This window comes from Felis catus, chromosome C1 (genome assembly GCF_018350175.1).
Source record: "Felis catus isolate Fca126 chromosome C1, F.catus_Fca126_mat1.0, whole genome shotgun sequence".
Lineage (NCBI taxonomy): Eukaryota > Metazoa > Chordata > Mammalia > Carnivora > Felidae > Felis > Felis catus.
In genome coordinates this window covers 220,571,173-220,593,399 of record NC_058375.1, presented here as the reverse complement: position 1 = coordinate 220,593,399, position 22,227 = coordinate 220,571,173, and the positions used below count along the sequence as shown (strand labels likewise).

General features: G+C 65.6%; 2 protein-coding genes and 1 long non-coding RNA gene across 6 annotated transcripts; 1 reads left to right on the top strand and 2 right to left on the bottom strand.

The window, feature by feature from the left end:
* Positions 1-8,521: 8,521 nt before the first annotated feature.
* LOC111561928 (G-protein coupled receptor 35-like) lies at positions 8,522-10,994 on the bottom strand. The gene is made up of 2 exons (XM_023259971.2): positions 10,636-10,994; positions 8,522-9,764 (listed from the first exon to the last, which is right to left on the bottom strand). The coding sequence occupies exons 1-2, from the start codon at positions 10,925-10,927 to the stop codon at positions 8,608-8,610; spliced, it is 1,449 nt and encodes a 482-aa protein (XP_023115739.2). The 5' UTR covers positions 10,928-10,994; the 3' UTR covers positions 8,522-8,607.
* A 3,202-nt stretch (positions 10,995-14,196) lies between these two features.
* GPR35 (G protein-coupled receptor 35) lies at positions 14,197-19,534 on the bottom strand. 4 transcript variants are annotated; one of them, XM_023259967.2, is made up of 2 exons: positions 19,280-19,534; positions 14,197-15,478 (listed from the first exon to the last, which is right to left on the bottom strand). In XM_023259967.2, exons 1-2 carry the CDS (start codon positions 19,532-19,534, stop codon positions 14,546-14,548), a joined length of 1,188 nt encoding a protein of 395 aa, XP_023115735.2. In that variant the 3' UTR covers positions 14,197-14,545. The 4 variants fall into 4 exon arrangements, 3 of the variants coding, with proteins under 3 accessions (XP_023115735.2, XP_044890658.1, XP_044890659.1); XM_045034723.1 differs by having other exon boundaries at positions 14,197-15,473; positions 18,867-19,449; XM_045034724.1 differs by having other exon boundaries at positions 14,197-15,473; positions 19,280-19,449.
* LOC123379330 lies at positions 15,302-19,577 on the top strand. The gene is made up of 3 exons (XR_006583684.1): positions 15,302-15,437; positions 17,041-18,224; positions 19,442-19,577. It is a non-coding gene; the product is annotated as an uncharacterized LOC123379330 (long non-coding RNA).
* Positions 19,578-22,227: the final 2,650 nt, after the last annotated feature.

Here is a 22,227-nt window from a genome sequence, read left to right as displayed (position 1 = left end):
GCGCTGTCAGAGCACGTCACTGCCAGGGACAAACGTCCACACCACCTGGAGGGATGGCGGGCCTCCTTCCCAGCTCTACACGGACGGCTGCCCCTGAATGAGGTGCGCGTGGGGGCTTCGGGGACTTCGTCCACCTGGAATCCACGGCCCACGGAAGTGGTGAGCGGGCTTGTCCACGCAGAGGGCGCGGAGCTTTGTCCAGCCCTGGACGGTGCCCGGGAACCACCCATGTGGGTCCCTGAGATGGTCCAGCTAGAGCCCCAGTCGGCTGAGCAGGACGGGCCTGAGGGGGACGGGTCTCCGATCTCCTCCCTGGTCGCAGTGTCCCACGGAGGCCCGCCTCGAGCCGCGTGACAGGGAATGACTCTGGCCCCTCCAGGAGCCATAGGGCCCCCTCTGCTGAACCCGTTGGGCTGATCAGAACCAGACTCGTCCGGGCCTGTGATGCGTGGTGCTCTGCCTGTGGCCGCCCGCCCTCAGTGGGCCTTGTGACCAGAAGCGGACAAGGCCTTGCTTGGATCCTCTCTCCCAGAACAACCCGGGGGGACTTGCTCCCCGAGTGCAGTGGTCACCCTGCCACTTCGGGGCTCGAGCAGCTGCCGAGCTCAACCCCAGCCCAGTCAGGGGCCAGCGGAGGCCCCTCCTGCCCTCGACGGGGACTACGTTCAGGCTCAGTCTTCATTTCCCTTGGAAACCTGGACTCACCTGCCGGTTTCTGCCCAGCAGGCTGAACTCCTGTGCAGTCGGGTCCCCTGGAAGGAGGCCCACCGCAATCGGTCATGTGACGGGAGGTGCCCGTCCCGGGAGACGCTGCGAGGCGGGGACCCCCACCTGTGTGCTGTGTGGGCTGCTGCCGGGGTGTTCAGGGAACAAAAAGGCACTGGAAAAAGCCATGACATCTGGACACGGAGGATGCTCCCAACACCTGCCGAGGCCACGGCACCGGACCTGGGGGGAGGTCCCTCCTGGCTCTTTCTGGTCGTCCTATTCCCGTTGCCACTCATTTGCCCCCACCTCCCCGCACCTGCTTCCTCCTTTTCTCCTGCCCCACACATGACCAAAGTGCGCCAGGGTGTCGCCTGGGGATGGGGGCACAGGCGCCTCGTGCTGGGCCTGAAATCCAGAGCTGGAAGTCGGCAGCGCTGGGGCCGCACTCTACCCGTGTCCGGCTGCCTCCGGGCACCTTGGGACATCCGCCGGGCTCCGCCTGCCTGCCCCGTCTCACCTTACAGCCGTAGGGCCAGACGAACCTCCTAAGCCACAAACGACGCGGTAAGGTCCCACTGCCGAGAGTTTCTGTGTCACTCAGACCCTCAGATCTGAACTCCCAGCTGCCGTGGTCTCACAAGCACTCAGCTATTAGCTCCTCCCCCGGTTGGAGTAATATGTGTGAGGCCACGACCCCCAAAGCAGAGAGGTCCCAAAACCCTCACCACCTCCCAGTTCGTCCCATCAACCCCTGTTGCCCCCTCCGGGGCGGCTCCCCGGGACGGCAGACCAGCTTACCTTCCTGTAGCTGGACGCTGGCCTTTCCCACTGCTTCGTGACCCATCCTGGCCGTGATTGCGCTTGGAACCCGCGGACCTACACGTAGCAGCTGTTCCTTTAAATACTTCCGAAGGTAGATTTCCACCCCCCAAGGTCACCTTTGACACTTAAATTTCCCTCAAGTTTTTATCTCAACCTTCAATTTTGGAAAACCGGACTGGACCTTAAATGAATCAAAGACTCCTACTGAGCTGCTTCTAACTCTGTCAACAAACCCAGCCCGTCGGGAAAGGAAACTCGGGTGGGCTCTCGGCTACAATATTCCCTGTGGTGGGAGAGAGGAGGGACCGCGCGGCACGTAGGAGACCGCTGGCACCTGAGACCAGGACCTGCAAACTCCCCCCCCCCCCCGCCGCCCCGGACACCTGCCGCCCTCAGGCACCAGCGGGCGGCCCCTAGATGCCCCTGGGACCCGCGGCTCCGTGCCCCACAGTGCTGCCATACAGGGGCCACTGCTCCCGGGCACCTGAGCCCCGCGGGCTTCTTCTGTTCCAGGGCTGCCTGAGCAAATGCGGAGCCCCTGCCTTTTCTTCGTGAGCCCAGGGGGCTCCGGGCTACAGCAGAGCCCACGGCGCACAGATCAAGGAGAACGGCCCGTGCACGGGGGACAGAGGAAGCCGCCCACGTCTCTGCCCACGCCCACCGCCCTGGTTGTGGGCACGCACACCGGGGGCGGGCTAACCAGCTGAAAGCAGCCTGCTGCCGCTTTTCGTAAATAAAGTTTTGTTGGAACGTGACCTTGCCCGCTTGCCTCGCCCGCACGGCGTCGTGCGCTGCTCTCCCCCGCGGGCACCGCCGGCGAGCCCCACGGCAGACTGAAAATACCAATTCTCCGAGCCTTTGCAGAGAAGCATGCTGACGGCCGGTCGGGACCAGCTTTGCGGCCCACGCCGGGACGAAGGGGCGCTTCATTTCTGACCGCTGCCTGCAGGGCGGCTGTCTGGTTCAAGGGCTCTGCCGTGGCTGCTCTGGGCCCACTGAGGATGCCGCCTCCGGGCGGCCTCCCTCAAAAGCAGATTCCGACAAAGGGCAGCTGTGACGTCACAGACCTCTGCTCTCCCCTGCAGCCGCTTCACTGCTGAGCCGTCGTGGTCCCCAGCCACCGCGGGTGGTCCCACAGAAGGTCGGCATTCGAGAAGGGTCTCTGTCTGGGATGAAAACAAGACAGAAAGGCATATCTGGCCCCTGCAAACGTGACCCAGTATCACCCGCCCGGCCCCCGTGGAGGACCACTTCTTGATGTCCAGTCACTCCCACAGGCCCAAATCCTATAACGAGTCCTCGGCTTCCGCAAACGCGAGGCCTCTGTTCGCCCCACGTTTTCTGGAGATGCGGCCCCCCGCCCTCACTGCAGAAAGCGATAAACCGACGCGGGATGCTGATGGCATCTTCCTGGTCTCTGGCTGCGGCCTTGATACAGGTGGATGTGTTACCAAGGGAATCCTGACTGCGTGTCACGGGTGGCCGTCCCGCCCTCATGTTCGGCCTCTCATCTCTAGCCCAAAGCCGGCGCCGGCGCCGGGGCTCTCCAGGCCAGACCACGCTTCCCCAAGTCTGAGGCAGGGCCACCCCAGTATCTTGGCAGAGAGATGGTGACCAGCTGGCCAGCCTCTTGGACTGACCCCGATGGCACAAACAGTGGGACCAAAGCCTGCAGTGGCCGGACCCACAGGGCGTCCCAGCAAGGGCCGGGGCTGTTTCTCAGAGCACCGTCTGCTCACTTGCTAGCTGTGTGGGGCGGTCCTAGAGGTTCTGCAGTGGCTGAGGGAGTGCCTGTGCAGGCCTTCCATTATCCCTCGCTCGGGAGTCACCCCAGGAGTCCTGCCCTGGTCCCACAGATGGTGCTATGGGCCGGAGAGAGGGCAGCCCCTCGGCCCTGTGACCTACAGCCAGGGGTGGGGTGGGGGCACCAGAGGTGGGAGCTAAGGTCAGGCTCCAAAGGCACAGACATAAGCTTTAAATATTTAGACTAGCATGTGGGTCTCCACCTGTAGTCATGTCCTGGACCTCACGAATGTTAGGGGTGACCCCCCTGGATCCGAGGGTCCTCAGGCCACGTGGGAGAGCACCGAGGTAGAGGGGCAGCAGGCCGGTAAGCATGCCCCCTGCGTTTGCACTCATGCAGCCAGGTTCAAGGACCACATTCTTTTTTTTTTTTTTTTTTAATGTTTATTTTTGAGAGAGAGACAGAGCGTGAGCAGGGGAGGGGCAGAGAGAGAAGGAGACACAGAATCCGAAGCAGCCTCCAGGCTCCAAGCTGTCGGCACGAAGCCCGATGCAGGGCTCGAACCCACAAACCGGGAGATCATGACCTGAGCTGAAGTCAGACGTTTAACTGAGCCACCCAGGTGCCCCTCAAGGACCATGTTCTTAACTGCTGGACCATGGGCCATCCTGTGCAAGCTCAGTGTCTGAGGGCCCCAGCACCCTGGACTCCTGGGCAGAGCCCAACAGGGCAGTGGTAGGCAGGTTCCAGAGGCTGGGGGGCGGGGGGGAGGGACTAAGGAGGGAGCTGCTGTGGGGTAAAAATGGGAAGAGGTGGGATGGGTGTGGAAGTAGAAGGAAACCTTGTTTAGCATGGAGTCTGGAGGCCAGCAGGGGGAGCTCTGGTGGCCAGCGCTGTTTGTCAATTGCAGACCCAGCCCGTGACTAGGCAAGCTGACCAGAAAGAACACTAATATAAGAAGAAAATAGAGGATTTTGTTCAAACCCAGATTAAGACAGCTGCCCAGGAAACACGAACTTCGCAGGGAAGAAAGTGCTTCAGAGAGTGAACAGTTTTTACAGGGTTCTATACCTTTTGCATAAAGAGCCACAAATCAATAAGTCAGAGGTATATTCTTGTTAAAGTTCAAAAAGATTATAGATTAGCGCGTAGGCAGGATCATGAGTATTAATGTCATGAGTATAATTAATGCAACGGAGTAGCAGCATCGATCCACACGTGCAGGACAAGGTGGTTTTCCTTTAAGCTACTCATTTACAAAGCAGGTGGGTAAGATATGCACGGTGGGTGGGCCATAAATCGGGCTTTTGGTTTAAATATAAAGTTAATATAGATTCATGCTGCCTTAGAAAGAAATCTAAAATGGCTTCCCTCATATAGCAGCGCTTGAGAGAGTTTTTCTCTCACCTGAGGAAGAGAGGGACCTTGCAGGTGGCTGGCCACCACTCTGCCCGCAGGAGGAAGGAAGGTTTTCTCCTCCCCTGGCAACAGCCCAGCCAATGAGAGGCAGTCACAGCCAAAGACAGCCCAGCCAATAAGAAGCCACTACCAGCGCCTAGTTTACTCCAATGGGCTTTTAGTTTATAACAGTCCCTTTCCTTAGAAAAGATCTGCGGGGGCGGGGGGCGGGGGACGGTGGGTGCAGCTGGTTTTCTGGACTTGCCTATGGTTTTGCTGTAGCTCGCTGGTCCTGGGTTGCAATTCTCTGCTCTTCCCAGAGTAACCATTTCTGGCTGGTAAAATACCCGCAGTGGTCGTTTTCAGGTTAACAGCGGGCGCGGCGCTCCCGGGCGTGTGCTGGGCGGGAATCGGGCAGAGGGCGGGGACCCTGGGTTTCAGTTTTGCTTCTCGCCGGGAAATGGCAGGGGCGGGCACCTCACTACCCAAGTGGACCTTGTCTGGGAGGGCGTGGAATTCCCTAAGCGAATGCCAACACTTTGCGATGCCAACTGCGCGCCAGGCATGGTCTAGGTGATATACTTACTCCTTGCTGAACGTGCACTCCCCTCCCCCCATTCATAGGTAGAAATCCCAATTACAGACGTGATGGGATTAGGAGAGAGAAGGCGCAGAGCCACCTAGCCCCTCCAGGTGAGGACCCGGGAGGTGTCTGAAGCAGGGAGAACGCCCTCCCCCGGACCCCGACCCTATCGCCCCCCTGATGTCTGATTTCCAGCCTCAGAACCATGAGAAATAAAGACCGCGCAGTCGTGGTGTTCCCATACGGCAGCTGGAGCAGATTTAAGAACAGCCCCGGAGCCAAGAGACACCGGAGGGTCGGGACCTCAGGACAGGACTGAAGCCCCCGGACCCCTGCCCCGTGCTGACCGCGGGAACTGGCAGGCCCTCCCCACCACGCATGACCTGTTTGCACTTTGGCGCGTCCCCGTCGATTGGGGATTCCCTCCCTAGATTACCTAAAACCTCAATCCTGCCTGGAGCAGCTGGGTGGGGAGAGGGGGTCTCTCCCATCTTTGCCCCCTGTGCCCAGCGCCAGGGGCCGCCCCTTGCTTTTTTTCGGGAACCCAGAGCCGTCTTTAGGGAGAGAACGGGGTTGGACCAGCCGGCGGCAGCCGCACAGAATGGGCAACAACCTTTGTAGGGACCGTGGCCGACCCGCCAGCCTGGGAGGGAGGGAGGCGGGGGCGGGGTGGGCGGGGCCACGTGGCAAGGCCCCTCTCCGGCTCCGCCCCCGCGGCCCGGGGTGCCCCAAGGTCGCCCAGGTGGAGGCTTGCAGAGCAGCGCCAGGGGCAGCGATGCGGACTCGGCCCTGGTGAGTGAGAGGAAGAGATGCCACGGCCAGTGCCCGCGGCGCGGGGCGTGTCCTTGAGGTGAGTGGGGACACAGCTGGCCCCTTGGGCGGCCCTGCCCCCCTCTTCTCCCCACAGCACCTACCTGAGGGCAGAGGGTCACACCTCTGCCTCCCGGCTGCCTGGGTCCCCTGTCTTTGCCTGCCCCCTGCTTCCTCCTGGCCCTCGTGCCCCTCCGCACCTGCCCGGGGTCACCCTAACTCCCGGAAGCCCGCTTTCTTCCCGCGTAGCCAAACCACTCGAGAGCGCTGCACCCCCATTGCCGCCCCAGCTCACCCTTGACGGCCTGGCCCCGTCACAGTCCCAGCCCCCATCCTGGTCAACATTCACTGTTGCCACCCCCGGGCCCCCACTGACGTCCTGGTCCTGCCGCCCAGCCCCCACAAGGAGGTGCCGCACCGGTCTGAAGCAGAGCCTCCCGAACACCATCCGAGGCCTGCCTCTCCCCTGCCAGGCCCTCCGTGACCCAGCCTTTCCCCTGCCCACCCCTCCGCGTGAGCCTGTGAGGCTCCCCGTGTGCACGTCTCAGGGCTCAACGCCTAGAGGGTGTCTGCAGCATGGCGGGTCCTGATGTACGCTGCCGATGGTCAACACCGGAGCTCGGCCCGGAAAGCAGCACCCAAGGTGTCCAGGAGTCCGGTCCCCCGTGGCGGCCCTTCAGCCTGCTGTGCCCCAACGCTGCCTCCAGGCTGGGACGGCCTGGGTCTCAAAGGGATCAGTCCTGTAAGCTGACTCCGGGGCACTCCTCCTGGGGAGGAGGCGCCTTAAAGGGGTTGCTGGGGAAGGGGGTGAGCCCACGTGCCTCCCGCGTGCTTGCCAACAGCCTGAGCCCCAACGAGCAAGAGCCCCCACCTCTCTGGACCCCCACGCGCACCTCCCCAGAGTGGGACGTGGGCTCGCTGGGCAGAGGGCGGCCGGACTGCAGCCGTGGACTCGGAGGGGAAGGCCGCCTGGCCGAGCCGGGACCTCCGTTCACCGCCGCCCTGAGTGTGCTCCGACGGGTGGCTGTGGAGGGCCTGGCCCTCCAGGGGTCACACTCCCAGCCCAGGCTTCTCTTCCGGGGAAGGCTCCACCTCATGGTGACACAGGAGCGCCCCTCTTTCGGGAGCCCCTTCCGGATGCACTGGTGGTGAGGATTGGACCGGGGACTTTATGCCCTACGATCTCTGTGTGTGAGGAGGGGGGCGATGCGGGCCAAGGCCGTACTTGCCCCGGTCGGCCAGCTGCCGCTCAGGCAGCCCCAAGAGGACGGAGGGGCCAGTGACCGTGGCCGTACTCTCGGCACCCCGGCAAGCTCCACACCTGGGGCAAGGACAGGACAGCTGCCCTCGGCCTCGGCCCTGGAGCGGTGGCCAAAGGCACCGATGCCGCCGTTGGCCTTGGCCACGCAGATGGCCTCTCCGAGGAGCCTGCTGAGCGGTGACCCGAACGAGTGGGCCGGGGGGAAGGTGAGCCGCTGCTGGGGACGCCAGTCAAGCCTGGGTCTCCAGGCAGCGGAAGACCAGGCCTTGGCGGGGCACCTGCACACGCGGAACAGGACTGACCACCAGGCCGTGCCGACCGCCGTGCAGGTCCTGGCGTCAGCTCGAAGCCGGTGGCGCCGCGGGCTGACGGGTCCGGCCTGGGGCCCAGCCCAGAGGCCCAGCTGCTCTCATTCCGGAGGAACAGATCTCCCTGTGCGGCCGCGGGCCCTGCCAGGCAGACCGGTCTGAGGGTGCAGGTGTCGGGGGTGGGGTTGGGGTGGGGGAGGGGGAAGAGGAACAAGGTGAGGGGAAGGAGGTAGGGGTCCGGGTCTCCCATTCTCCCTCTAGTCACCTGAGGCTGTCGGGAGCCCCCACCTCTGCTTCCTCGGCCCCAGTTTGGGGCCCCCAGCCTCCAGCACGAGCCCCTCAGGTCTGTGTCCTGCCCGGGCTTCCTAGTGGAGGTGTTTGTGCCGATCCCGTAAGTCCATTCCAAGCCGGGCCCTCGGGCCCCGGCAGGGTGGACACCTCCTGAGAACCTCAGCGTTGTGGGGAGAGAGGCACCCCCCAACCCTCAGCTCAGCCTGTGGGTGTCCACTAGCCCGGCCCAGAGTGGGAGGCCCCCGGCGGTGCCGGGAGGCATGAGGGGTGCGGAAGAACGGGGGCTCGGGGAAGCACCCCGAATCCCCGAAGGTCAGGACGGGACCTCTTCGATGCTCTGTAAGAACCCACGGAACGGTTTTTACAAAGGAGTGTCTTTAAGCTTGTTTAGTGGCTGTGTCTCTGTGAACGTCCTGCGGCCCATGGGATGTACTTGGATTCTGTCTGCAGTGGTGTCACCGGCCTGAGGAGAGACCTGGTCGCCTCAGAGATTTTGGTTCTAATCACCGTCTCTAGGTGACAGAAACGCCCTCCCCAGTGCTTGCCGAGGAGGGCCGCCCGGGCGCGGAGAAGAGACATCCGTCTGGGAAAAGAGATCCGTGGGGTAGCAATTTTTTAATGCCTTGGTTAAATTCTATTTGCTGAGGGAGAGTCCACGTCCCCGGGACCCGTAAATCCAAAGTCACACGTGCGCAGTGAGGCTACTTCTGGCGCACGCCGCGGAGGGGGGAGGAGTCGCCTCGGGGGGGCCCGGGGCTCCCCGCGCCACGCGCTGCCCGGCCACGCGTGGGGCCTCTCCCGCGCTGTTGTCCTCATCCGCCCACGCCCGGACGGCCCGGTCAGGGTGGTCACGTGTAGGAGCGCCCCGCATCCGTCCCCGGAAAGGCCGGGACGTGCTGAGGACGGCCCCCACCTCTTCCTGGAACTCTTTGGCCACAAAATAGTAGCTGACGGCGTCCAGGCAGCAGTTGGCGTTGGCGACGCGGGACGTCACCTGCACGAAGGCGGCCACCGCCTGGAGAGTGGGGCAGGCCGCGTCCGTCCACCGGGCCACCAGCGTGGCCAGCAAGGCCACGTGCAGTGGGAGGAAACAGAGCAGGAAGGTGGCCAAGTTGGCCGCCACCACGTGCAGGGCTCTGAGGATGTGGGCGGCCTCCTGGGGCGGTGACCGCGCGCGCTTGCGGGTCAGGTGCCGGAGCACCTGCCAGGAGCAGAAGCCGAGGACCAGCAGCGGGAGGAGGAAGAGCAGCAGCGAGAAGGCCAGGGTCCCGGGGCCCCGGGTGCGGCCCCGGCCGAAGCAGAAGCCCTCCCCCGCGCGCAGCCAGGACGCCGGCAGGGCCACGGCCCCGCACACCAGCAGCCAGAGGGCCAGGCAGGTGAGGGCGGCCTGGCGGGGGCTGCGCCAGGCGCGAGACCGCAGCGGAAAGCGCAGGGCGGCGTAGCGGTCGGTGGCGATGGCCGTGATGAGGCATATGCTCATGTAGGTGTTGACGTAGTAGAAGCTCTGCACGACCCTGCACAGGACGCCCTCCTGGGCCCCCGCCGCCTGGCCCAGCGTGTGCAGGACTCCCGGCAGGCTCAGCAGCAGCAGGCAGTCGGCCGCCACCAGGTTGGCCATGTAGACGCGGGTCTCGGTCCACCTGCGCAGGCGGCACCAGAACACCCAGAGCCCCAGGCCGTTGAGCGGCAGCCCCATAGCCAAGATGACATAGATGGAGACGCTGGTGGCCGCCTGGGACAGGACGCTCCTCTCCGTGCTGCAGCCCTCAGAGCCGCTCCCGTTCGCGGGGACGGGGACGGGGACGGCGGCGGCGGCGGCGGCGGGCGCCCCAGCTTCACCTGCGGGCAGGGAGGGAAAGGCTGCTGTGGCCTCGCCCCTCCTGCTTCACCTCCCTCCCGCTGCCCCCCTCCCCCCTCCCTCCTCATCTCTTCCCCTACTTCCTGTGCCAGCCCCGGGGGCTCCCTCTCTTGACCTCAAAGGGCTCCACTGGGGCCGCCTGCCCCGCCCCGCCCAGAGGGTCTGTCTGCATTCCTAGATGTGGACGGTGGCCCCTGCCACGAAGGGGACTCTGGGGGGGGGGGGGCTTCTCTCTGGGCTTCTCCACCAGAGGCTTTAGCTCAGCCGGGGACCTTTGCCACGTTGCCGTCCGCCACCGCCTGTGGCCCTGTCCAAGGTCCCTCAACGCATGACCCATGGAGCGGGACCCCAGACTCCTCAGGCAGGGGCCACGGGGGGTCCTGGTCTGCAGAGAGGGAGCACCCCCAGCCCATCAAGAGAGCATCGGGAGCCCTGGGCTGACCCCACTCTTCTCTGTCTTTGTTAGGCTCCCTACTTCTGTGTGTGTGTGTCTCCCTCACCCCAGCCACCCCACTCTGCCCTTCCTCTCTATCCACTTCCTCCTTGGGGCCCTCTTTGCCCCTCCCCCCCAAAGCTTTCCCCTGCACTCCCCCCCATCTCCTAGCTCTCTCCTCCTCCTGTCTACCTCTGCCCCCCACGGCCCCCCTCACTGTCCGTCCACAGAAGCTAACTGCCCCCTCAGCCCTTGCCCTAACGCCTGCTTGGGCTTGGAGCCCAGGCGTGGTCCTCAGGTGGGATGCACGAGGCCCACGGCCCTGCTCCCGGGAGCCCTTTGTGGCGGCCCGCGTGGCAAGGGCAGGACGGGGCTCATGCAGGGGACAGCAGGGGGCTTCCAGGCCTGGGTGGACTCACCCATCTGGGATGGCTGGGGCCTCGGAGACTCCGGCTGGGCCGCTCGCTGCTCTGCGGCCCCAAGGCTGTGGTTACGCTTTTGTAGTCTCTCGAGTGGGTGTGGTCCCATCTCCGTGCAGCTGGCAGGCAGGCGGCCCCCTTCTCTGGTCCATGTGCGCCTGGGGCCCGCAGCTTCTGCCTCCGGTTTGTGACACCCAGACCACAGCTCTGGGCCCCTGTGCAGCAGCCTGGAGCTCAGGGCTGGATGGGGACCGAGGGCGCCTCTCACACGGGGCGGGGGCACGGCCTGCATGGGGCTTCAGGCAGGCCCGTTTTGGCTGGGTGGTGCCCCCTACCTGTGTGCGTCCATGATCGGCACCGGGTGGGGAGACCCCGGGCAGGAAGCCTGCAGAGTTCGGGGCTGGAGAACCCAGAGACCCTTGGCCAGGAGCCCCTACCCATGCGGCCCAGGGGTCCGGGCGCCTGGCCTGACAGGGTGGGAGGCTGTAGTGGACGCTGTGGGGTGCTCTGGTGGGGGGGGGGGGAGGGCGTCACGACCGAGGCACATGGTGCTCGTCTTGCCGGCCGGAGGCCCCTCCGGAATCAGCTTCGGCAAGTGACACATCAGAGGCCGCGCACCCACGGTAGCCCTGTATGGCCAGCCGTGTGGTCACAACTCCAGAGCTCCCCATGGGCACGGAAGCTGTTCCCTCCGTCCATCCCGCTTGGCCAGCTCCTTTTTGGGTGGGGTTCCCAAGAGCACTCCCACAGAAACCCCTGCGTGCCAGTCTCCATGTCAGAGAGGCTTCTGGAACCCACCCTGAGGCAGGGGTGTATTCCCGTCCAGCACCAGCACGGCCCCGACCTTGGCCACACCAGCAGCTCCCCCAGAGGGCCGGTGTGAGGGGCTCTTGGGGGTGGGGGGGTGGGGCCGGCACAGGGTCTGCTGTCCCAGGACCTGGCCCGGCCGCCTGCAGGAACAAGGAGGCCAGAGGAAGCTGCCTCCCCCCACCCCCTGCTCAGGAAAGCAGGGGGCGCATACTCCCACGAATCTGGGGCACACGGCACCCTGTGAAGCTGTGAGGTGGGTGACGTGGGGGCGGGTGCCCAGGGGACCCTGAGAGGGACGGCCTGCCACACAGACCAGGAGGCAGGGGCAGGCGCGGCCCCGTGCGGACGGCAGCGGCTCTGAAAGCCGGGCGAGGTGAGGTTCCCCCCCGCCGGAGGGGGGGCTCGCGGTGGTCAGTGTCACTTCTGCCCTCCTCCCTACCCTCCCGGGTGGCAGGAGCTGAAAGACACTCGCCGGCGGGGGCAGGTGCAGGCCAGTGTGCCCACGCGAGGGGGAGGCCGACGCGTGCTCCCCTGTGGACTTCGGGGTGCCAGCCCCGGGCGCCTTTATCCGAAAGGTCACTCGTGGGCAGCAGTTCCCTGCAGTACCGACCTTCCCATTGGCTCAGCTCTGCGATCTGCCGCCCCCTCCCTGCTGGGAGGGGCAGCCCTGGGGTCCCTGCGGTGCCCCAAACCCTGCACTGCAGCCGCGGGGGGGGGGCTGACCTGGGGGCTGGCAGCCCCCCCCCCAGCACCCACTTCCCCAGACCCTGCAGGGACCCGCGTCTGGTTGACGCCCGCTGCCCCGTTGACCGCGGACACTTACTCTTAGGAAAGTTTCCTCCGAGGCACAGCAGCAGGGGGCCCCGGAGAACAGGACACAAAGCGTGGCTCTACCCACTAATGGCCGGCCTGCCCCCCCAAACTGCCTTCTGAGACCGGCTGCAGCCGGGCTCGAACCCCCAGCGAGGGGCATGGACTTCCCGGGACACCTTCTCTCTGATAATTATCAGCACTCGGGGCGCCTGGGTGGCTCAGGCGGTTAAGTGTCCGGCTCTCGGTTTCAGCTTGGGTCACGGCCTCCTGGTTTGTGAGTTGGAGCCCCACCTCGGGCTCTGCGCCGACAGTGCACAACCCGCTTGGGATTCTCTCTCTGTCTTTCTGCCCCTCCGCTGCTCTCTCTCTCTCCTCTCAACATAAATAAAGTTAAAAAAAAAAAAAAAAAAAAGAACGTTATTGGACACTTAGATTCTGCCCAGTCCTGGGAGGTTCTCTGAGTCCCTCCCCGTCGGGGATCTGTCCTCTGCAGCCACCCAGACCCATCTGCTTCTCGGGGACTGCAGATGCTGCCGCTTCCTGGGCCACACCTCACTTTATCTGTCTGCTCATACTTCCTCTGCCTGTGGCCAGCTGGCCTGGGTTGCCAAGCCCTCAGCAGCCTGAACCCTCCAGACCCTCTCCCGGGTGACCAAGGCCTGGTACAGAACAGTGCCCTGACCAGATAAAATACCCCAGGGGTAATCCTAGTGGAGGGAGAACGAACTGTGTCCTCCCACACTCTGGGCCCTATACTCCTGATGATGCAGCCTCAGAACGAATCTGCTTTTTTTCAGATGCCAGTCGTTTGCTACTTAATGGCAAGCCCAATCCTCATCAACGGCCAGACTGCCCCCTAAGCTCTCTGGGCCAGGGCTGGGGTGGTCTGTGCATACATTCATGACAGAGGTCCTTCCACTTGGCCTGGCACAGCCCAGAGGCTGGACTCTGGTGCAGGAGACTGAGCGCCTGGGCCGTGATTGGGATTCAGGAGTCAGTTGTGGGGATGCTTAACCTCTCCGATGTTGCTTCTGCCCCATTTCTTGTTCTTTCAGGAATTTTGTGCAAAGTCCAGCTGCCTCCACTTGCTGGGAGCCCGGAGAGGCCGGAGGCAAAGGTCGTGCCCACATCCCCTCTCCAAGCCGTAGACTGGGGAGGATCAGCACCCCCGGGGCCAGGATCGGACCGCAGGATCGGGCAGCATCGTGGTAAAGCTTCACAGGGCCCCCCTGAGTGTGGCTCTTCCCGGGCACGGGTCCACCCAAGCGGGGGCCTCCCTGGGCACCAACCTCGCTGGGCAGGGCCCCTTGAGTCCGCAGGCCCCTGGGGCCAGGACACGGCTGCCATTCTGGCTCCCATCACACACGTGGAAGAAAGAACAGGACAGGGAGGCTGTTCGGTGCCCGGGGATGCAGGTGCGGTGGGGTTTGAACCCCAGCCCTGCTTGGACCAGCACCCCGGGCGGCCTCTGGAAGGCTCTGGCTGCTCCAGCTCGAGGCTGGATGCCCGGGGTCCCACGCAGGGAGGCAGAGGAGAGGTGGGCACGGCGCACACCAGGCTGGGCATCCACACTTCCGCCTGGGCGGGTATCTGGGCCACCAGGCAGGGCCACCAGCTTCCCTGAAGGAAGCACAAGTGCGGCTGGTGCGGGCTGGCTGTGCAGCCCCTACGAGGGGTCGAGGGGCCCTGGCCCTGCCTCGGCAAGGGAGAGAGCAGCGCCGCCCCCGGCCCTCCAGACGGCTGGGCGTCTGCGGGGTGGGAGCAGGTGGGAGGACCCAAGGAGAGCCTCCAAGTGGCTGGCCGTCTAGGAAGACGCCCCGGCCCTCCTACCTCCCACCATCCGAGTATGGACAGCGCACGCGTGTCCAAAAGCACACACACATGCGCGCGCGCGCACGCACACACACACACACACACACACACACAGCCCTGACAAGGTCAGGGGAACAGCTTTATTCCAACCGCTGTAGGTTGGCTGCAGAAAGCTGGCCATTGAAGCCTCCAGGCACAGGGCAAGCGTCCACCCCAGTACCCCAGGGGTACCACACCCTGGGCACTGCAGGTGTTGGCCCGATCTCAGGGCCCCAGGGGTTGACCTCGCCCAGTCCTCCCACCCTCTTCCACCCCGGGGATGGGCGCGTCACCACCGCAGGGTCCGTGCCTGGGTCGTCGCCACCCTGCCAGGCCCCCTGGAGCCTGCCCCCATCCACGGTGAGCCGGGGCGCCCCCAGCAGACAGCACCTCCCGGAGAGCCCGGGACCTGGCCCGCGTGCCCGCGACTTGCGTCCTAGGCCAGGGTCACAGAGAAAGAGTCCCGGCTCCTGTGGGCCTTGGCAGTGGGCATGGAGGCCAGTGCCGCCGCCTCCTCCTGGAACTCCTTGGCCATGAAGTAGTAGCAGATGGCGTCCAGGCAGCAGTTGGCATCTGAGAGCTTGCTGGTGACGTAGAGGGCGTAGCAGAGGGCGGGGGCGGGGGCGCTGTGGCTCGCGGCCACGTGCACCGCCAGCACCACGTGTAAGGGCAGGAAGCAGGCCACGAACACGACCAGGTTCGCCCAGACCATGCGGGTGGCCCTCCGGGTGGCCTCTGCCTGGTCCGTGTGGGCGGCCGGCCCCTGGCCCAGGGCCGCGACCACCTGCAGGGAGCAGAAGAGCAGGACGGCCAGCGGCAGGTAGAAGCCCAGCAGGGAGAAGGCCGTGGTGTTGGAGCTGTGCCGGGAGGTGCTCAGGAAGCAGAAGCCGCCCTCCCGCACCCCCAGGGCCCACCGGAGCACCAGCGAGCCCGTCACCAGCGCCCAGAGCGCCGCGCACACGGCCACGGCCTGCCGCGGGGAGCGGAGGGCGGGGGCGCGCAGCGGGTGCCGCAGGGCCACGTAGCGGTCCACGGCGATGGCCGTCACCAGGCTGATGCTCATGTACCTGTTCGTCAGGTAGACGCCCTGGGAGAGCTGGCAGAACAGCGTGTCCTCGGTTCTCCGCTTCAGGGAATACAGGAAGAAGGGCAGCGCGCAGAGCAGGCAGAGGTCGGCCACGGCCAGGTTGGCCATGTAGATGTGCGTCTCCGTCCACCGCCGCACGCGGCAGCAGAACACCCACAGCGCCAGGCCGTTGAGCAGCAGCCCCAGCGCCAGCAGCAGGCCCACGTAGGCGTCCACGATGTTCTTGACCCAGTAGGGCCAGGTGAGCTCACTGGAGTGACAGGTACCGTTCATGGTCCTGCGGCCGCAGGAGAGAAGCAGGGATGAGGAGGGCGGGCGGGGGGGAGGGGCGCCCCTGGGGCCAGCGAGGCCCCGCCCACCTCTGGCCAGGGATGCAGGAGGTGAGCACGCCACCCCACCCCCCCCCACCCCGCCCCGCACCGCTACATCCAGTAGCCCAAAACGAACCTTCCCAAAGAAAATCCTAGAAATCATCAGGGGCTCTGAAGCACCCTCCAGGCCACACCCCCGCCCGCTGGACGAGTGGGGGAACCGAGGCTTTCAGAGGCCTGAGGGGGGCTCAAGGTCACAAGATCAGGGCTGGGACTAGATCTCCTGGATGGCGAGGAAGGTGGGAGGGGCTCAGGGGCTCCGTCTCCACTGGCCGGCGCCCAAATCCTGAGGGCCCCCCACGGTGCCAGCTCTCAGGACAGGCAGCCCGAAGGGCAGCCAGCCTGGCCCCAGCCCTTGCCGCTACCAGGTGGCTCCAAGGAGAGACCTGAGGGCAGTCCACTGCCCCCTCCCCCCTCCCCCCACCCAGTCTCTGGCTGCAGGGGTGCTGACATGCCGTTTAGGCAGCAGGGCTGCGGCTCAGGACAGCCCCCCAGGAAACCCCAGAACACCCTTGTCCCCCCTCCCTCCCTCCCTCTCGTGCCACCCCGGGCACCACCACCCTCCGAGTGCCCGCCCACCCCAGTGCTGTGCCCTGGGGTCCACTTGCAAGGGCTCCTTGAGCCCTCTGTGGTCAGAGAGGTCCAGACCCACGGTTCAGAACAGGCCTCCGGGTGGCACTGGGGCGTCCCCTGCTCCATCATCATCAAGGCCACTGTTAAGGCCTCACCCTCCACCACCCATACTGTCCTCTCCCTCCCTTGGACAAGCTCCACAACAGGGCCCAGGAGGGCTGGGACCGGTCCCCCAGGGCCGGGGTGGACCTGGTCAGGGGTCTGACACACAGGGCCTGGCCTGTGATGTAGGGATTGGACTCCGGACTCACCCGAGCGCCGGGTGAGCCTTGGCCTCCCGAGCACAAAGGGGTTCTGGTGTCACACATGTGGGGTCATGGAGCACTTGTGTGAGTGACCGGTGTGCCAGTGCCTAGCACAGGGAACACACTACCAAGCCCCCACCTCACTTCCCCCCGGCTGGAAGGGCCTGGAGGGGCGGGGTGGGCGTGGCCTCCCCGCCCCCAGGAGCACCAGGCCCTGGGGGAGGGGCGCTCCCTGCGCTTGGGGTGGTGAGGAAGGGCGGGTCCTGGGCGAGCTCTACTGCCTTGAGCCCTCCCCACACAGGAAGAGAAGAAATATCTAGAACCATTAGGTTCATTAGTGCCTGCAGCCGGGTGGGTGGGAGGGGGACTCGCTTCCTCAGCCGCAGCCCTCTGGGAACCTCCAGACCACAGTCCTTTAGGGAAGCGGGAGCACAGATTTCAGCTCGAACAGAAATATTCCACCAAATCATCCCATTTTATCTCCGGAATTTTCAAAGGGCGGCCCTGCCGGCAGCCAAAGCTTTACGAGCCTTCACCATGGTTTCCGCTCTCCGCGCCCCTGACGACGTGCCCTCCTTGTTTTGTTGTTTTTAAGGAGTCTGCTCTTCTCTCTGTTCTGTGAGTGACACCCAGGTTCTGAGGCCCCTCAGACCACAAGCCAGCCAGGCTCCACAGGCCCCGAGCCCACCAGAACTGACCACGGGGATCCTCCCTCGTTGCCTGCCCCGCCCTCGCGGCCGCAGCTCCCCCCCCAAGCATGTGTGAGCTTCCCGGCGGCTCAGTCAAGGCCCCCACCGGCCCAGATTCCTCAGAACCTGCTGGGAAGGTACCTCAAGGCCCCCCAGAGTCACGGTGCCGCCGTGGCCCCCCCCCACCCGAGACGGGTCCAGCAGCGGTGAACGGTTGCTGCCCTTCTGGCTGACCTTGGGGGGGGGGGCAGGAAGAGATGCCCGGGGCCGCATGCGGTTGGGTGTCTGGGAGTATGACTCACAGGCTGGCCTCGGTGTGGCCCGAGCTCTCCTCACCGTCCCAGACAGGGCTTGGCATGGTTTCGAAGGTACCCGGTGGGGTCCTGAACACTTGGCCAGCTCGGGGGGCCCGCATCTGTGTCCTTGGGGCGCCTCCCGTACAAGCCCGGGGAAGTCAGGTCACGGGTCCAGCCTGAGTGGCACGGGGCCGTCCGGAAGCCACCGACGGCACCGCATGTCCTGCCTGTGTCTGGCCCTGGCGTGGGGACCTGTGTCCAGGGCAGGCCCCCCGCTGTCCTAGTGTCCTAGTGGCCCCACTGCCGCACGGCCAGCGCAGAGCGCTGAGTGACACGGGCCGGGAGCTTCCTGCTGGGGGGTGGTGGGGGGGGGGGGAGCGGCACCTCCCGTGTACCGCTTCCTTCCTGATGGTGCCATCAGTCTGCCTCCTCACGCCAGTGGAAAGGTGCCCTGGATTCTGCACGGAGGCACCTCTGTAATGACCCGACAGGGGCCTGGGGTCGGGTCTGGGAGGCCGGCCCACGCCACGGCCCCCGGGGCCCCACAGACGCCTTGAGCGGGACCTGGGGCAGGCACTCACTGGGGTGCAGACCCTGGGGCCTGAGCACCGTAGAGGCCTCTGGAGCCGGGGCCCCGCGCAAGAAATACTCCAGGATCCAGGACGGATGCGCGTGGGTGACCGAAGCGTCGCGGAGCCAAGATCCCCGCGGCGGGAATACGGCAAACATTGTCTATTCTCGTTTCTCAAGCGCCGGTCCCAGCCCACGAAGTGGGTTTCAGGGTCTCGAATGAGGTGCGAGTCCCGGCCCTGGAGGAGACCCCAAGTTGCTTCCCATTTGTTGCCCACGCTGGATGCCCCCCCCACACGCATGGAGGGCAGTCCTCCTTTCCAGATCATCGTCCTCACAAAGCACCTCTGGCAGGATGCTCCCCTGAGCTCCCCCCCTCACCCTTCCGAGACCCCACCACAGCCTCACCCCCTCAGAGACCCGCATCACACCCCACCCCCTCAGAGACCCCCATCACACCCCACCCCTTCCGAGACCCCATCACACCCCACCCCCTCAGAGACCCGCATCACACCCCCACCCCCTCAGAGACCCCCATCACACCCCACCCCTTCCGAGACCCCATCACACCCCACCCCCTCAGAGACCCGCATCACACCCCACCCCCTCAGAGACCCCCATCACACCCCACCCCTTCCGAGACCCCATCACACCCCACCCCCTCAGAGACCCGCATCACACCCCCACCCCCTCAGAGACCCCCATCACACCCCACCCCTTCCGAGACCCCATCACACCCCACCCCCTCAGAGACCCGCATCACACCCCCACCCCTTCCGAGACCCCCCCATTATTTCCTCACCCCCTCTGAGACTCCCCCCACCATATGCTCACTCCCTCTGAGACCCCCCCCATCACCCCCTCACCTCCAAGCTTCCCGGCTCCAGATGGAAAAGTGGGGGCAGCCCTGGCCGACCGTCCCCCGACCTTAAGGCAGGCAGGTGGCAGGGTTGGCGGACGACAGAGCGCAGGTGCCGGGACCGCCACCTGTGCCGGCTCAGGGCTGCCGGGGTAGTTTCTGGGAAGGGAAGTGGGGAGTGGCATGGCCTCCCCAGACACGTCTGCGGAGACGGGGCATCCTAGAAACAACCCGAGAGAGAGCGAGACCGCTCCTCTGACCCCAGCCTCTCTACCCATCCACCCTGCAGAGTGAGGGACCTTTCCCGGGGCGGGGCCCCCCAGGGCTGCAGGTCGGTGTCCCCCGCCCCCAGGGCCAGCATCCCCTGGCGGGAAGGCCACACGCGCAGGCACCCTCCAGGGCACACCCGCCGCGACCCACCGACGTGCGTGGGCACAGAGGCTCCTCCGGGCCGGCGGTGCCAACCCAGACAGGCGACTTCCTGTGGCTCTGCGCGCACGGGCAGCCCTGCTCCAGGGGCCTCCTGGGGCGACCTCCCCACTCTGAGCTCACGCCGAGCCTTCGCGTCTTCCTTCCACTTAGCCCGGCGCGGCGCGCACAGTGTGGCAGGGACCCGACTCCTCGTCCTTGCGGCTTCTCTCTCTGCGCCGAGCCATCACCACCACCCCTGCTCATTGGCGGAGGCAGCGACCGAGGCCCCCAGAAGGCAGTGGCTGGGCCGGGCCTCCTGGCCCTGTGACCAGGGCCCCCTCCCCCACCACAGCAGCCCCAGGCACAGCCCTCCAGAGCCAGCCTGCCTCCCCCTCCTCCCCCGCCTCTCTGCCCCTCTCTGGGGGCCCCACCCCTTCCTAGCGCCCCGTTCGGTCTGGCTTTCCTTATAGAATTTCTCGTGAATTAGAAGAGCTCTTCCGTGTACTCAGTTCTTGCCTGTGGCTGGGACCCGCCTGCTGTCGGCCGCGTCAGTGCCTGGTGTGGAGTGAGGCCTCCCTAAAGCGTTTTAACCAGTCGGCGGCGGCCTCGAAGGGAGAATCCAGCCTGCGATGCGTGCCGAGGAAGAAGCCGGATTCTTGGCTCACGGGCATCCTGTAAACAGTAGTGGCCTCGACTCAGAAAGCGTCTGCCCCGGGTGGGCTGGGGCGTCGGAACCTTCCCTCTGCCAAGCCCCCTCCCTGTGCGGGGCTGGGGCCGGGTCCTTTCCCCCTCAAGCCCCACTGGACCCCGCGGGTTCAAGAGGCCTGACCTCGCAGGGCAGGCTCCAGATGCCAGACCAGGCCCGTCCTCTGGCTGCCGGGCCGCCTCGAACCATAGCGACGGGCCTCCGCAAAGCAGCACTTGAGAGGCCCCGCTCGCTGCCCCGAGACCCACCGCGGAGCCCCTGAGAGCCTCCACCAGCCGGGGCACTGGGGCTCAGCGGACCTGCACCCCCTGGCCGCCACCCCTGCCTGGGGTCCCAGTCCCCGCTCCTGCTTTGCACGCACAGAGCCCACGTGGCAACCCTCGTGTGGTGGATCCTTCTTGCCCCTTCCTCCTGGCCCTCGCCCCTCCGAATGGTTGGGGTTGGAGGGAAAAGGGCCACTCGGCTGATGTCAAGGTGACACGTCACTGCCCTGCTGAGAGCCGGGAGCCTCCAAGGGAAGTGAGCCCGGGAGTCTGAGTCACTCCGCAGGAGGCTGCTGGATGGGGCCCAGGGGCGGGCCCAGGAAACGCTGAACCCCTGCCTCCGGGGGGCTTCCCTCCTGGGGTGGGAAGCGCGCCCCTGCCCACCTGGGTCACGCGGAAACCAAGTGCTGAGAATGGGGGCATTCGGGACCCTCACCTAGGAAGAGGGCAAAGGATCCTGAGGACACTGGGCAATGCGGCCGCCCAGGGTCGACTCCCTGAGCCAAGATGTGCGTCCACTCTGACCTAAAATGACCGTCTACTCTTGCTCTGCTCCCTCTTCTGCACCCACGCTTGGGCCCTGCCTGGGCACCACGCTGGGCACAACGCTGAGGCAGGCGCCCCAGGAGCGGGGCCCTGCACTCACATCGCCTCCGACTCCTGGGGGTTCACAGAGGGCAGGACCGGAGGCTTCTAGGAGGAGGTGGCCAAGGGCAGGGAGGGAGCAAGCTGCAGGAGGAGCAGGAAGGGAGCCTCAGGCGGACAGTGGGCAGGGGCATGGCTTGACTGTCTGCACGGAGCCACGGCCCTTTCCTCTGGTTCGGGGGTGGGGGGGGCGGGGGGAGCCTGAGCGGAGCCCCGAGAAGCAGAGCCGAAAGCTGGCCAGGGGGCCGCCTTCCGAGCCACACTGGGGGTCGGGTGGGTCTTTCACGACCTCCCGGTCCCCCTAGAGCCTGAAGCCGAGGCACGCCAGGCCCCCCAGCCTGCCTTCACCGGCCGCGCTCACCCTTTGCTCGGTGGGTTTGCGCATCAGCCTCCGAGTACGAAAACGTGGCACCAGAGCATGGTTAATCCTCACGCCCGAGTTGTCGGCAGCCCCTTGGATGCTGTGCCGGAGGTCAGCGCCTCACCCCTACCCGGCCTAACCCCAGGCACCTGGGGGTGGAACCAGCCGGGCCTCTGGCACGGAAGCCGTTGCCACCGCTGACACTTTCTGTTCCCCTGTCCCCAGCAACTGTCTCTGGGAACCTCCTCCCCCTCCCCCCCTCTGGCCCAGAGCCAGATGAGGACGCCAAGGGGCTGGAGGGGTCCCGGGAGGGGTCAGCTGCCCCCAGCACCCTCGCACCCGAGTCCCCCTCCCCTCCTCAGCTGGGGGGCCCGGCCTTGGGCCCCCCCCCACTCTTCTTCACAGACCCTTCCAGCCCTGTCCCCTCCTCAGGCCCCTCGGGCCCCTCCTCCACTTGGCAGCCAGGGTCCCTCCGCCTCCTGGGAAAATGAGGCCCTGTCACTTGCTGACACTCTCGAACCGCGTGGGCCTGTCCCTAGGTCACCCCCAGGCACTGTCTCCCATTAAGAGGGCTTCTTCTCTCCCAGTGTCCTCAGCCCGGGGTCTTCCCTTGGCATTCAGAAACCAGCCTCGACTCCCCAGGGGGAGGAAGTCGGGGGGGGGGGGCGGTGACACCTTCCTGGCCACACTGCCCCCTTGACATCCCTCCCTCTGCTCCCTCTGGCATCCACCCTGTACCACAGGAAGTGGCTGGGGTGCAGGGAAGGTCAAGGATAAGAGCCTCCCACCCCCCGGCCTCCAGCCAAAACCCCAGGCCCAGGCCTGCGGGGACAGGCTGTGAGGGGGCACCGGAGGATGGCCACCCTGTTCCCAGGGACCCGCAGGCACATCTTGGGGGGGCAGAACAGCCTTACGGGCCTTGGGCCGGACAGCCGGCGCTCAGGACACAACTCGGCCTCCGGCCTCTCGCGCTGCCGATGGC

Bases quoted from the DNA above. Each gene is read 5' to 3' on its own strand.
- LOC111561928 (XM_023259971.2), bottom strand. From the start codon at position 10,927: ATGCAGGCCGTGCCCCCGCCCCGTGTGAGAGGCGCCCTCGGTCCCCAT. The intron at 9,765-10,635 runs GTGAGTCCACCC...CCCTGCCCGCAG, and splicing joins GCCCCAGCCATCCCAGATGG to GTGAAGCTGGGGCGCCCGCC.
- GPR35 (XM_023259967.2), bottom strand. From the start codon at position 19,534: ATGAGCAGGGGTGGTGGTGATGGCTCGGCGCAGAGAGAGAAGCCGCAA. The intron at 15,479-19,279 runs GTGGGTCGCGGC...CTCTCCTGCGGC, and splicing joins CTCTGTGCCCACGCACGTCG to CGCAGGACCATGAACGGTAC.